At 44.2% G+C, this 13,256-nt stretch overlaps 1 protein-coding gene across 7 annotated transcripts in view; it reads left to right on the forward strand.

Annotated features, from left to right (window-relative positions):
• The window catches only part of afdna (afadin, adherens junction formation factor a), a 96,754-nt gene that overhangs the window by 42,996 nt on the left and 40,502 nt on the right, over window positions 1–13,256 (forward strand). For 4 of the 7 annotated variants that reach the window (XM_078289709.1, XM_078289712.1, XM_078289713.1 and 1 more), the window contains exons 11-21: window positions 2,167–2,236; window positions 2,482–2,552; window positions 2,695–2,756; window positions 4,070–4,275; window positions 6,513–6,533; window positions 9,792–9,937; window positions 10,750–10,844; window positions 10,968–11,233; window positions 11,354–11,497; window positions 11,976–12,174; window positions 12,678–12,784. In XM_078289709.1, the coding sequence (XP_078145835.1) occupies window positions 2,167–2,236; window positions 2,482–2,552; window positions 2,695–2,756; window positions 4,070–4,275; window positions 6,513–6,533; window positions 9,792–9,937; window positions 10,750–10,844; window positions 10,968–11,233; window positions 11,354–11,497; window positions 11,976–12,174; window positions 12,678–12,784 (1,387 nt within the window). The remainder of the gene's footprint in view (window positions 1–2,166; window positions 2,237–2,481; window positions 2,553–2,694; window positions 2,757–4,069; window positions 4,276–6,512; window positions 6,534–9,791; window positions 9,938–10,749; window positions 10,845–10,967; window positions 11,234–11,353; window positions 11,498–11,975; window positions 12,175–12,677; window positions 12,785–13,256) is intronic. The other 3 variants (XM_078289711.1, XM_078289714.1, XM_078289715.1) reach the window with 1 other exon arrangement.

The following is a 13,256-nucleotide window of genomic DNA, read 5'->3' on the forward strand; positions in this document are numbered from 1 at the left end:
AATGGAGTCATGTCATTGAATAATGGAGATGGACAGTTATTTTAAAATCTCAAATACTATCACATATTGAATTGTCCTCTTGTCCTTTTTACATTGCATGGGAAAGATCATACTTTGTTTAAAGGAACTCCATCACTCTTAGTCATTTTACTTTTACTTTTATTTTTACACCACTAATTTTACTTCAACTTTAGTACAAATTCAGTGAAGTCACAGTACTATTACTTGAGTAGGATACTTTGGTAGTTTTTGCAACGTTCTTACCACTACCTGGTTACTTCTTTGCTTTCAATAATTTGATTGTCTGTTTGCTGTGATTTATATATTGACTTGCCACGGAGCTCTAATCCAGAGTTAATGCTACCGCCTGACCACACTCTGGATTATACAGCAGAGAGAGAGAGGGATGAAAGAAAAGAGCTGGGATGGAAAGGAAGAGGAGGAAGAGAAAACACATTCCTGATGTTTAACAATCAGTTGACTAAAAATGCATCCGATTATATAGTCTGAAATCTTATTTATGAAAATAGGTAGTTGGTCAGCCCATGAGTGTAAAGTAATAATCTGCAACATTTTCATATAAATGAATGTATGTTTTGCTACTCTTTATCTGATTGATACGCCACCTACAGAAACTCAAAACTGCATCAACAGAAAATCCAAGCTCCGCCCACACTGTTTGATTGACAGGTGATCTCTGGGAAGTGCAGTGCCTCATTTTGGACTTCAAGCCTGGAGTTGGAAGTTGTGGATGTGGATCCTGCTGGTTGTCTGGGCTGCTTTCCAATGCTCTGCCCTACACACTTACAAGGATACCTACTTCACTCAGGCTGGGGCCACACTACATGACGTTTAAGCCGATTATAGCCATGGTTTGGCATCACAACTGATTTTCAAGATCAGAGCAATTTGGCGCTAGTTTTTGGCGGCCGTACAGACGATCTTGTAGTGTGTGAGGATTCAGAACTTTAATCTCTTGCCTCTTGATTTAGTCAGGAGCATGACAGGTATTTCAAATGCGTTTTGATTTTTGTGAGTCGGTCAACCATACAGACGGAACAGAGACCAGCAACAGCCAATTAGAGTTGACCACAAGGGAAATTATACAAGAACTCTGGCAAGAAACATACTCCACCTCCATGCTTGTTTTGGTTGTGTGTTGTAATAGTGTAAGAGTTCAAATTTTGGTGTTGTGTGGCATTTGAAATCAGGTAGTGTGTGTTCCCCAATTCCAACTGGTGGTCAAGTGTGTGTTCCCCAATTCCAACTGGTGGTCAAGTGTGTGTTCCCTAAATCCAACTGGTCTTCAAGTGTGTGTTCCCTAAATCCAACTGATCTTCAAGTGGGTGTTCCCCAAATCCAACTGGTGGTCAAGTGTGTGTTCCCTAAATCCAACTGGTCGTCAAGTGTGTGTTTCCCTAAATCCAACTGGTCTTCAAGCGTGTTCCCCAAATCCAACTGGTCGTCAAGTGTGTGTTGCCTAAATCCAACTGGTCGTCAAGTGTGTGTTCCCAAAATTCAATTGGTCGTCAAGTGTGTTTCCCAAATCCAACTCTTCTCAAAGAAGGGAATTCTCCATGTATGTAAATGTAGCCAGTGTTTATCTTCCAGCTGCTGTTGTGGTTCAGTCTGCATTGCTGCTGGTTAGCTAATGTGTACGTGACAAAAACCTCCAGTCAATGACAGGCATTCACACTAATTCACACAGGCCTGCAGGGGAGAGCGCAAATGGCTTGTGTGTGTGTGTGTGTGTACTCTGTTGATCTGACATCAATGCCCTCCTGTCATAGGAGGTGTGAAAAGCAAAAGCCGCTCTTTCAAGCCCGACTTCTGTCACACTCACTTACACACACACACACACACACACACACACACACACACACACAAATACAGACACGTAACTACTGGCATCTAATTAGAATGTTATACAAGTGTGTGCATGTGTGTGTCTAAAGCAAACTGTGTGTGTATGTATGAGCGAGTCATTCATTTACCGCGTCCCCGATGCAGCTCTCTGCTCTGTGACGATGAGCAAGGAGTGTGTGTGTGTGTGTGTGTGTGTGGATTAGGTCTGAGCTCTTGTTGCTGGTAATGAAACGTCGCCTCTGGAACACACACACCGCTCCTCTTCTAAAACCACTGCATGTCTCTCTGTCTCTTCTGCAGCAGCGTACCGGAAACCACCTTCGATCTTCACGGAGACGTACACAGTGGAGCCGCCCTGACCACCAGCAAGGTAACACACATAGACACACACACAGTAGGATTTTATGTTATCACTTCCCTCCTCTATAGCTGCACATACAGTGGAGATAATAGTGGTGAAACCTAGGATAACAATAGTCATTATATGCATTATGTCTACATTCTCTAATGATATGATAAATGAAATGATAGTGAAATTAAATTCTCATTTTGCTGGGGACCCCCTTTCACAACCACTGGTTTGTCCTCTGTGTGTGTATGTGTGTGTGTGCACAGAGCTCAGGGAAGCTGGAGATGGAGAGAGGCATGGTCAAACCCATGATCCGAGGAGAGCAGCAGGACGGCAGGTCAGACACGCACACTTCTTCCTCCGCCTGTGTCCTTTTTCCTTCTCTTGCTCCTTCTCTTCCTCTTCCTCCTCCTACTCGTTGTCCCCGTCTTCCTCCTCCTCTTCCTCCTCGTCCTCATAGTGTTATTTTGTCTCATCAGGTCTCAGGACAGTTCAGCAGCAGAGTTGACTCTGCCGGCCAGCATTGAGTTCAGAGATAACTGTGAGTACTAGTGTCTCTCTCGCTCTCGCTCTCGCTCTCGCTCTCTCTCCCTCTCCCTCTCCCTCTCCCTCTCGATCTCTCTCTCGCTCGATCTCTCTCCCTCTCTCCATCCCAATCCATGGCTGGAAACTATTGACCCCCCCACCAAGTTGTCTCTACTCTAGCTTTATTATTATTAAGCACTGGCCTGAGCCTGCTGGCCTGGCTGCATAGGCAGCAGTGGTATGCAATGAATATGTTACGGTAAATGTGCTACGAAAAATGGTAAATGTGCACATTTCCCAGTGAATCTTTAATATCACATTTAAAGAATTTAAAGGGCTCAGAAATGCTCTGAAATGAGATGTTGACTGATATCTAGGTGTTGTGTGAGATGGAAGACAGTAAGCCTCAAAATTTACATTGAAAGCAAATGGCAGAGCAATAGCGCTATTGTTGAGATACTGTACATTGTGTTTATATATACCCAAGATGGGGATTAGTTTTGCTGAATTCAAGCGACATATCAACTTATAGAACTTGCATATTCTTTACATTCGGTGATATAAAATCAAACACAAAGACAAATGCCATTGAATTGTGTATTTTCACCAAAAGATATGAATGGGACCGGCAGTAGTGATGGTTTTATTTTCCTATGTTGTATTAAATTGCTTTCACTTCCAGTTGGTCACAGTAAGTTTGACCCACATGCCTTTCCACTCTTAGATTAATACAGAACAGGGTTGATGCAATATGACAAACATTTTGGACTTCATCTCCCTAATTTCTTGGTGGCTTTTTTCTTACGTCTCATTTATAGTTTCAGAACTTTCATGAGCTATGTTCAATCTGAAATAGTCTCATTTTACCAGCTTTGTTTCGTTGGTTTGGTTGTTAAATTGGTCTTAAATTGAATTCCAAGTAGCATTTAAAAAGATCTTAAACGGTCTTAAATTTGGCTTTCTGAAACCTGAGATCTCCCTCCCTCTCTCTTTGTTGCTCTAAGCTCTTGCACTGTCTTTCCAACACCTCTGTTTGTTGACTTGGTGTGCACACACACTCTGTGTATATTTGTCATAGTGTGAGCTCATCTGTTTGCCCAGCCGATGGAGGGTTTGATTGGTCCTAGAGCGGAGAGTCCTGTTCCCACAGTGCACTGGGAGAAGCCATATGCTGTAAGAGGCAGGAAGACTATATGGGACAATGACATACAGACAGAGTGGGGTTTACCAGTTTGAATAGAATGTAATCCAGTTCTTATGTCACTTCAGCTCACATGTCACTGTCTTTCTATTCTTTCTATTTTGTGCGTGTGTGTGTTGTCGGTCCAGCGGAGGACGCCTTCCTGTCCGCCATCATCAACTACACCAACAGCTCCACGGTCCACTTCAAGCTGTCGCCCACCTACGTCCTGTACATGGCCTGCCGCTACGTCCTGGCGCCCACCTACCGGCCCGACATGTCGCCGTCGGAGCGCACGCACAAGGTCATCGCCATCGTCAACAAGATGGTGAGCATGATGGAAGGAGTCATCCAGGTCAGTACAATCCTTTGGTGTTTTCATATCGTACATAATCTCACTCGTTCATTTTTTTGCGTCGTCTCAGTATGTTCTACTGCTGTTACTTTTGCATACCTTCCTTTATGATGGTGTAATTCATATATTTCATACTTTCATTCAAACGTTTCTACTTGATGTGTCCTTTGAAATGTTTAAATTGTCTGTTGCATTGTTTAATTCCCCCCTGTTTGCTGTATTCTTATGAACTGCTCCACTAGTTGTATGGTGTGTGTGTTTATTTGTGTATATCTGTCTATGGTGACCCTCTCTTTATAGTGTCACCTCTCTCATACACGTTTCTGCTTTTGCCTTATTAATATTTGTGTACTCTGTATAATGCTAGTGGCCTTAGCCTGCTATCACTCAACATAGTGTATGCTAAAGTGTTAGCATGGAGCCTACTATCACTCAACATAGTGTATGCTAAAGTGTTAGCATGGAGCCTACAGTGTATGCTAAGGTGTTAGCATGGAGCCTACTGTCACCCAACATAGTTTATGCTAAAGTGTTAGCATGGAGCCTACTATCACTCAACATAGTGGATGCTAAAGTGTTAGCATGGGGCCTACAGTGTATGCTAACGTGTTAGCATGGAGCCTACTGTAACCCAACATAGTTTATGCTAAAGTGTTAGCATGGAGCCTACTATCACTCAACATAGTGGATGCTAAAGTGTTAGCATGGGGCCTACTATCACTCAACATAGTTTATGCTAAAGTGTTAGCATGGAGCCTACAGTGTATGCTAAAGTGTTAGCATGGAGCCTACTATCACTCAACATAGTGTATGCTAAAGTGTTAGCATGGAGCCTACTATCACTCAGCATAGTGTACGGTAAAGTGTTAGCATGGAGCCTAGTATTACTCTTAATGCCAAAGGTGGTTATCCTTTTTAGACAACACACACACACACACGCACACACACATCGAAGGCCTTCCCCACTATGGCTCAATAAAACGCAAATGCCATCTCTTCTTAGCCATTCACTTTTATTAGTTTAGCTGGCAGCTAACTATATTTCATTGCCCTTGGCATGCAGTGAAGTTATGAAAGACAACACACACACACACTGCAGACTGGAAGACTTCCTCTATTTCAGTCCATGTGTAGGAGGATTTTGGTTTGATGGTTTTTCTGGGGACGGGGGAAATATCCTAAGCTGCTGAGAGGAACGTGGGAATGTTAAAGCTTCCTACTTCAAATAGGCTCATCATCTGCATTAGAGTGTTTGTGTTGGGCGTGGGCATTTTCCATTATTGTCACAGAGAGATTAATTACCACATATAAACCAGGGAATTGACTAATCCACAGTAGAGTCTATTTTGGGAGTATCTCTGTCATGTCGATGTGGCTCTGGAAAGGGAGTGATCATGTTTGGCTTCACTGTGTGGGAGCATCAGTCCTGGAAGATGCTGGAGATCGACTCTTCATTTTCTCCTCTATGTTGTAGTACAACCAGTCTTCTACTGGTGACTGGTGATTTGCTGAGGGAGGGGGAGGGTGTTACTCATTCAATTTGCTGACCCACAATTTCCCAGTTGGTCCAGGGTTTTGAGCTGTGACCTTCCAGTCGCCAGCCTTGCTTCTCTAACCTCTAGACTACCACTGCCCCAAACCTGTAAAATATACAAATAAACACCTATTTAAATATAAAGCCTATTTTATATATTTGCAGTTAATGCAGGGTGTCTGCAGGGGCTGGGAGAAGTTGTAAAATGTCTGACGGTCTCAAATACAGTTAAATAAAGCGGTTTAATATCTACAATTCAGTTTTAAAGGTCTTAAGAATGCTGTGGTTTCTTGGTGTTTCTCTGTTTTTCTCGTGAGAAATCAGCCCAGTCACACAGACCTGATGTTATGACAGGTCTGTTTTCATTTTCACTTTTGTTTTTTCAGTTGCGAAATTGGTGTTATATTCCATTCTAACTGGCATGGAAAGGTCCTAAAAAGCCTTAAGTTGAACAGGATATTTGCAGACACCCTGTAATGTTTGTGACATTTGATGTGACTTCCATCAGTGTTCTGTCTATAGTAGAGGGTTGATGAACTGATTTACCCTCTAATCCACGACTGTGTGTGTTCAGAGTGTGTGTATGTGTTACATAGCTGTGTCCATACCGTAGCTGTTGACGTGTTTTCTCTCTGTCCTGTGAACGTGTCCTCCTCCTCCTCTTCCTCCTCCTCCTCCTTCCTCCTCTCCTCCCTTCATCCAGGAGATTCCTGAAGGGGATCAGGTAGGATAGCACACCATGATACGGCTGCTACAGACTCATCTACCTCTCTCTACCTTTCTCTCTATCTTTCTCTCTCTACTTCTCTCTCTCTCTCTCTCTCTGACTGTACCACTCTATGGGTGGGCGATATGGACAAAAAACCTTTTCTAAGGTTTTGTTGCAAGTTACATATCTATCTACAACCCAATTAGTAGGAGGGTGTACCAAATAAAGTAGCCGGTGAGTGTATATGCAACAAGAACAAAGGTAACTTCAACAAAGACCATCAGCATTAGTTAGAAATGTTAAGTTAATTAAGTAGGTTTTTTTCACGTATTTTAAGGAATTCTAGTTTCACTGCACAGCTTCCAGTCACAAAGGAAATGAATAGTAAGACCCAAAGTCTGAAGTATGACTAGGTCATACATCGCTCATTGTGGTAAAACATTGTAGCTAGATCTTTAAGTTGGCTGTTATTGTCATTTCAAGTACAGTTGTGGCATAGCAGTTTGAGCTGTTTTCACCTCTTTTCTAAAGCTTGTTGTCAAATTCCGCTCCTGAATGAAGCTCCTCCCGGTCCATTCAGTAGCTTTTCATTTCTTTAAAACTAGCTTGTCTCCTCCCTCACTGTTTAAAAGCGACGCTCCCCCCCTCCCATTCCTGAAAAAAATTATTGTAAAGGCGGAATCAATGAAGCGAGCGAGTAAACTTGTTAAACTAGTAAACTTGCTACCTGCCTCTTCACTTGTCATTGTGGGACATGTAACCTTCAGCGAGAGAAAAATCTGGCAAAGCGAGACTGGTAACCGGCAACACTCCTCTGTAGGTACGTTTAGCTTAGCTATTAGCCTTTATGCACGTTGCTTTACTAAGTTTGTCCTTAGAAGGCCTCTGTAGTGCAGTGGCTTTGCTGTGCTTTATTTACAAATGTGTTGCGGTTTCTGTCACCCTCTAGTGGCCAGAAAATTTCACTTATTGCAGCTTTAATATATAACAATGTCTGCGATGTTCCTTTGAAGGCAAATTGTGATAGAAATTTTAACCAGTGATTATATAAGTTCGCCATGTCGCTAGGCTTGGGCCTATATTCGATAATATCAAGTATCGCAATATTTTCTGCGGTATCGAATATTGCATGTCGTCCACCCTCATCTCTACCTCTCTCTCTTTACCTCTCAACACCCTTCTATCAATCTCTCCCTCTCTACTTAAATACCTCTTACTTTTCTATCTCTCTCTTCTATGTTTCTCTCTACCTTTCTCTTTCTCTCTCTCTCTCTCTCTCTCTGTCTGCTTCTTTTTACCAGCCCTCCATTGTTGCTGCTGCTTCTTTTTCTCCATTCTAACAGAAATGTAAAATAAAGCCATAATAATGCGTCCTCCCACAGCTGGAAAACTAAGCAACAACAGCAACATCAACCCAACTAATTCCATTCAGCTTCCTGGACCTGCCTGGTACTAAAAAAACCAAAAAACCAAAACCAAAGCAACCACTCTTTCCCATCGTGGCTCCATCTTTTTAATTCTGGCATCCATGTTGTGTGACATCACGTCTTGCTTCTCCTACTCAACAGTGTGGATGAGAGACAAGTCACGCCCCACTGACCTCCTCCACTTCCTCCGCTTTATTCGTCTGTTTGGAAATTGATTTAATATGTCCATCCATCCGTCTGTCTGTCTGTGTTTTTAAAGGTTTTCTCGATATGTTTTTGTCATCGTTCTTTTTGGATGCACTTCGCTCCGTTTCTCTTTCTCTGGCTGTTCTGAATGAAGGGAGTTCCTTATTTTTGTTTTTTGTTTCGTTTATTTGTTCTGTTTTTCAAGGCGGGGATAGACGAGTGCAGAGGGGCGGGCCTCGCACAACCCTCCCCCTTTGAGTGACGGGGATATTAACCAATCAGCTCCCCAGACACTGAGCTCTGTCCTGCCCCCTGTTGATCTTGGGATGAGAAAAATATTAGGGCAGCGCTTGGTTTCCACTGAGGTTGGACAGATACATGGGGCCGATAAAGACCTTTTATTAAAAAACTGATATGTGATCGTGTCGGCCACTTATGATAATGATGTTATTCATTATCCTCCGATATTAGCATTATTATCCTGGGTTTCACTGTTTGTTCACAGTGTGAGCAACTTCTGACCGATTGTGGCCGTTGCCAGAGACTCTGATTGCATCTATGTAGTAGCATCTGCAGCTACAGCTGTCTACAGGCAAATCATATATTTTTCAATGCTTCTTATTGCCTTTTATAATGTTACATCGTTTTGATGAGTTAACATGGTTAGTCAGCAAGTGTTGATTAGATAGCATTAATGGAAAAAACCTATTGACCCCAACGAAGCATTGTTTTTGAGACGTTTATTCCTGTAGTCCTTCAAATAAAAGTTGTAGAGAACTGGGAAGTTTGAATAGTCCATTTTGCACTTGCCAGGCAGATGTATCGGAAACAAGGAACTGTCGGTAATCTGATTGGCTGTTGATGATTGCGAAAAGTTTGGTCATGACCAGCCTTTTTCAGCCGACAAGTCTGTTGACCATCCACACATTGGCCGAGTTTCCTTGGTCTCTCAGCTCTATAGGAAATGAATGGACCTTCAGTGACTTGGTGATCGCGTTGCTCACAGTGCGAACACACGGTTAGTGTCCCATGGTTGAAATGCGGTTAGGCTTTTCCACCCGAAGAATAAAGTTCTGGAGGAAACAATGAATTCTTGGAATTACTTGACGGGAAAATGGTAAAATTTGAAGATATTGAATATTGGCACAAAGACTAGTCTTTTGGCGGATTCCATCCAAAAATATCTGTATCGGCCTTCATCCGTCCAACCCTAGTTTTTCGGTATGTTTTAGCTTACCAATGGATTGGAAAAATCCAATCTAGTCGGCATTACCGACTAGTTCCCAGAGGAGGTTGGTGTCTGGTGACTTGGTGAAGGGAGTTGCAACTGCAGTGGTCATTGATGTCACTTCCCTCACACAGAGTTATAGAGGCTATACCTCTTCCACTAAACGTCTTAATGTGACTGACAGTGATGACCACTCCACCTGTCGGGACTGGGAGGGCTTAAAGAAGAGGGGTGGGCGGGGCACGAGTCTATCCCTGAAGTAACTGCTGCTCCTTCTGGCTGCCAATCAAACAGAAACCCCCTCTCCTCCCTTCTTTTCTAACTCTCTCAGTGTCTACTGGCTGCTGCTGCTCTAACCCCTCTCCTCCCCCCCCCCCCCCCCCCTCCCCCCTCCCCGTGTGTGTTTGTGTGGCTGTGATTGGTGCATTTCAGAAGCAGAAGAACATCGCGGGGGCGCTGGCGTTCTGGATGGCCAATGCCTCAGAGCTCCTCAACTTCGTCAAGCAGGACCGAGACCTGAGCCGCGTCACGCTGGACGCCCAGGACATCCTCGCCCACCTTGTCCAGATGGCCTTCAAGTCAGTCTGTGTGGTTGTGTGTGGGGGTGTGGTGGGGGGGTTGTCAGGGTTCCCACTGGTCATGGAACTATCATGGAATTTTGAGAGGTGTATTCCGGCCAGGGAAAGTCAGGACATGTGTGTGTCTGTAACTACTAACCGGCGAAATTACATCTTGAGAAGTATGACCTAGGAACAAAGAATGAAATAACATTACCTGGTTCTAGGTTGTCATGTGTAGATGTGTTAGAAGTATAACCTATAGACTGTGTTTACTAAATTAAAGTGGAAGGTGACTATGGGTCAGAGCAGCCATTTTACTGTAGGTGGTTCATGAACTCTTCAAGAAAAAAGTTTTACCAAAGTTAAATATCAAGCCCGCCCCAGTCCTGTCCCCTGTCTCCCTGTACGCCATCACAGCTAATGGAAACCACATGTTAGCCTATAGGAAATTACACCAATCAGGCTAACGAGCTAAGTGGAAAATGATTAAGCGACATTAGCGATCCACACTGGACTTCGCCTCACCGCCGCCAGCTGAACGTTGGTTTACATGCACACAATACTCCCGTTACTGTGAATAATCAGATTAACACAATAGATCCATTGAAGTGTTTACAGGGATTGAAGTGACGTGATTTCCCCTATTAATGCGAGTTTACATGACTTTATTTGATTGTTGGGTTAGTTGACACGGAGAAGGATGTGACGCAGTGAGATGCTGCTCGGAAACCGCATTCAGACCATTGTCTTAATCACGTTAAGATGGCATTATTAGCCTGCATGGAAACATAGCCTGTAAGTCATTGAAATGTTGTTATGTGCGTGTGCAGGTACCTGGTCCACTGTCTCCAGGCTGACCTGAACAACTACATGCCTGCCTTCCTGGACGACCCCGAGGAGCATAACCCACAGAGACCCAAAATAGGTATACACACACACACACACACACGCTCACACACTAATACGGTCCAATAATGACATAGAAGCAGTACCTACAATTCCTACCTAGAGTCAAATCAAAACTTGTAATACTTGCCTCTCTTTCCAGAGGACGTCCTGCACACCCTGACGGGGGCGATGTCGCTGCTCCGGCGGTGTCGGGTCAACGCCGCCCTGACCATCCAGCTGTTCTCACAGCTCTTCCACTTCATCAACATGTGGCTGTTCAACAAGCTGGTGACGGAGGCCGAGTCGGGGCTGTGCTGCCACTACTGGGGGGCCATCCTCCGCCAGCAGCTCAGCCACATCGAGGCCTGGGCGGAGAAGCAGGGCCTGGAGCTGGCCGCCGACTGCCACCTCAGCCGCATCGTACAGGTAGGAGGGTCATAACAAGGGAAGGAGGGGTAAAACTTAGGGTTAGGCTCATAAATAGATTTGCAGATATATGGGATAGAGAATGAGCTGTTTTTGTTTGTGTTGTTTGTCCCCCTCCAGGCCACCACCCTGCTGACCATGGACAAATACTCCATGCAGGACGTCCAGAACATCCACAACACCTGCTTCAAACTCAACTCCCTGCAGCTCCATGCCCTCATGACCAACTACCACTGTGCTCCCGATGAGCCTTATATCCCGCCTGTACGACACTCTCACACACACACACACACACACACACACACACACACACACACACACACACACACACACACATGCATACACACATGCATACACACAATATACAGGGTTTTCAGCTGACATAATGCACCCTCTGGTGGCCTGAACAGCATGGAATACACAGTCAATTTCTGTTTGGATTTCGCTGCCGACCAAAATTAATGATAGATCTAATGGAATTTATGTTAAGATAATATCTGTTAGCTAACCATAGTATCTAGTCAGGTAACCACCACTGTCTTCTTGTTAATACATTTGATGTATTGAATACATTCCTTCCTCATATGAGGTTGCATCAGTTTCCGGTGCTGTACAGATTTCTAGTGAACCAGCCTATCTCAGCAGCTGACCAGCATCATCGCCAGCTCTTTCACCTTGCCTGACCTGTTTGCTGCTTGTGGTATGTGTGTGTGTGTGTGTGTGTGTGTGTGTGTGTGTATAGGAGCTGATAGACCACGTGGTGGCGGTGGCAGAGAACACAGCAGATGAGCTGGCGAGGAGCGATGGGAGGGAGGTTCAGCTGGAGGAGGATCCCGACCTCCAGCTCCCCTTCCTCCTCCCTGAGGACGGCTACTCCTGCGACGTGGTGCGCAGTCTCCCCAACGGCCTGCAGGACTTCCTGGATCCGCTGCTGCAGAGAGGTAAGAGCAAAGCACCTGCAGATGTACTCAACAAAAAAACAAAAAAAACGCAGATCCACACAAAGTACCTCATATCCACTCAAAGTACCTTCAGATGCACTCGAAGTACTTGGAAATCTCCTTAAAATACTTGCAGATCCACTCAAAGTTCCAGTCAAAGTACCTGCAGTTCCACTCAAAGTACCTGCAGATCTACTCAAAGTACCTGCTGATCTACTCAATGTACTTGGAAACCCCCTTAAAATGCTTACAGATCCACTCAAAGTACCTGCAGATGCGCTCAAAGTACTTAGAAATCCCCTAAAATACTTGCAGATCCACTCAACGTACCTGCAGAGCCATGTTGCCACTCAAACACGCACAGTGGCAATCAAAACATCGATCAGTCAAGCTGGTTTGTGTTTTGAGAGTCTGCTCTTTTTCTTATTTACGCAATAGAGAACCTACATTTATGACTCAGCGTTCATGTAAATGACACTGTGTGTGTGTGTTCTCTCTGCTAGGTTTTTGTCGGTTAACGCCCCATCCCCGTTCGCCCGGTACCTGGACCATCCACTTTGAAGGAGCCGACTGTGACAGCCACTTCTCTGCTGCTGACAATTCTGAGATGGTAGGGCATTAACACACACACACACACACACACACACGCACAGACACACACACACACACACACATACACACACACACACACACAAAGTGGTTAAGTGTGTGTGTGTTGGCCATTGGGGCATCCTGGGTAAAGTTAGTGCCACAGAGGACTTTGGTCAAATTTAGTAATGCTGACTCATCGTGGCTGTGGAAACGTAAGCATAGATATGACAGCAGAGAGCCTAAAAAAGTGGCTACAGGATCTTTGATCACAGCAGAATAACTTTAGACCATATATTTTTCAACTTTGATGTCTACAGGGAAGAGTGATCACTCTGCGTCACATTGAAGTGGCTTTTCTTTGATTTAAGTTCACCCACTTTAGTCCCTAGTACCACTATTTTAGCTTTAAATCTGCCTTCTAACACTCATATCCCTCCTTTCAATTCACATAAAACAAGACAAAAAAAGAAAACACCATAATTGGATTTACA

The sequence above is a fragment of the Centroberyx gerrardi genome, chromosome 18 (genome assembly GCF_048128805.1).
Source record: "Centroberyx gerrardi isolate f3 chromosome 18, fCenGer3.hap1.cur.20231027, whole genome shotgun sequence".
Taxonomy (NCBI): domain Eukaryota; kingdom Metazoa; phylum Chordata; class Actinopteri; order Beryciformes; family Berycidae; genus Centroberyx; species Centroberyx gerrardi.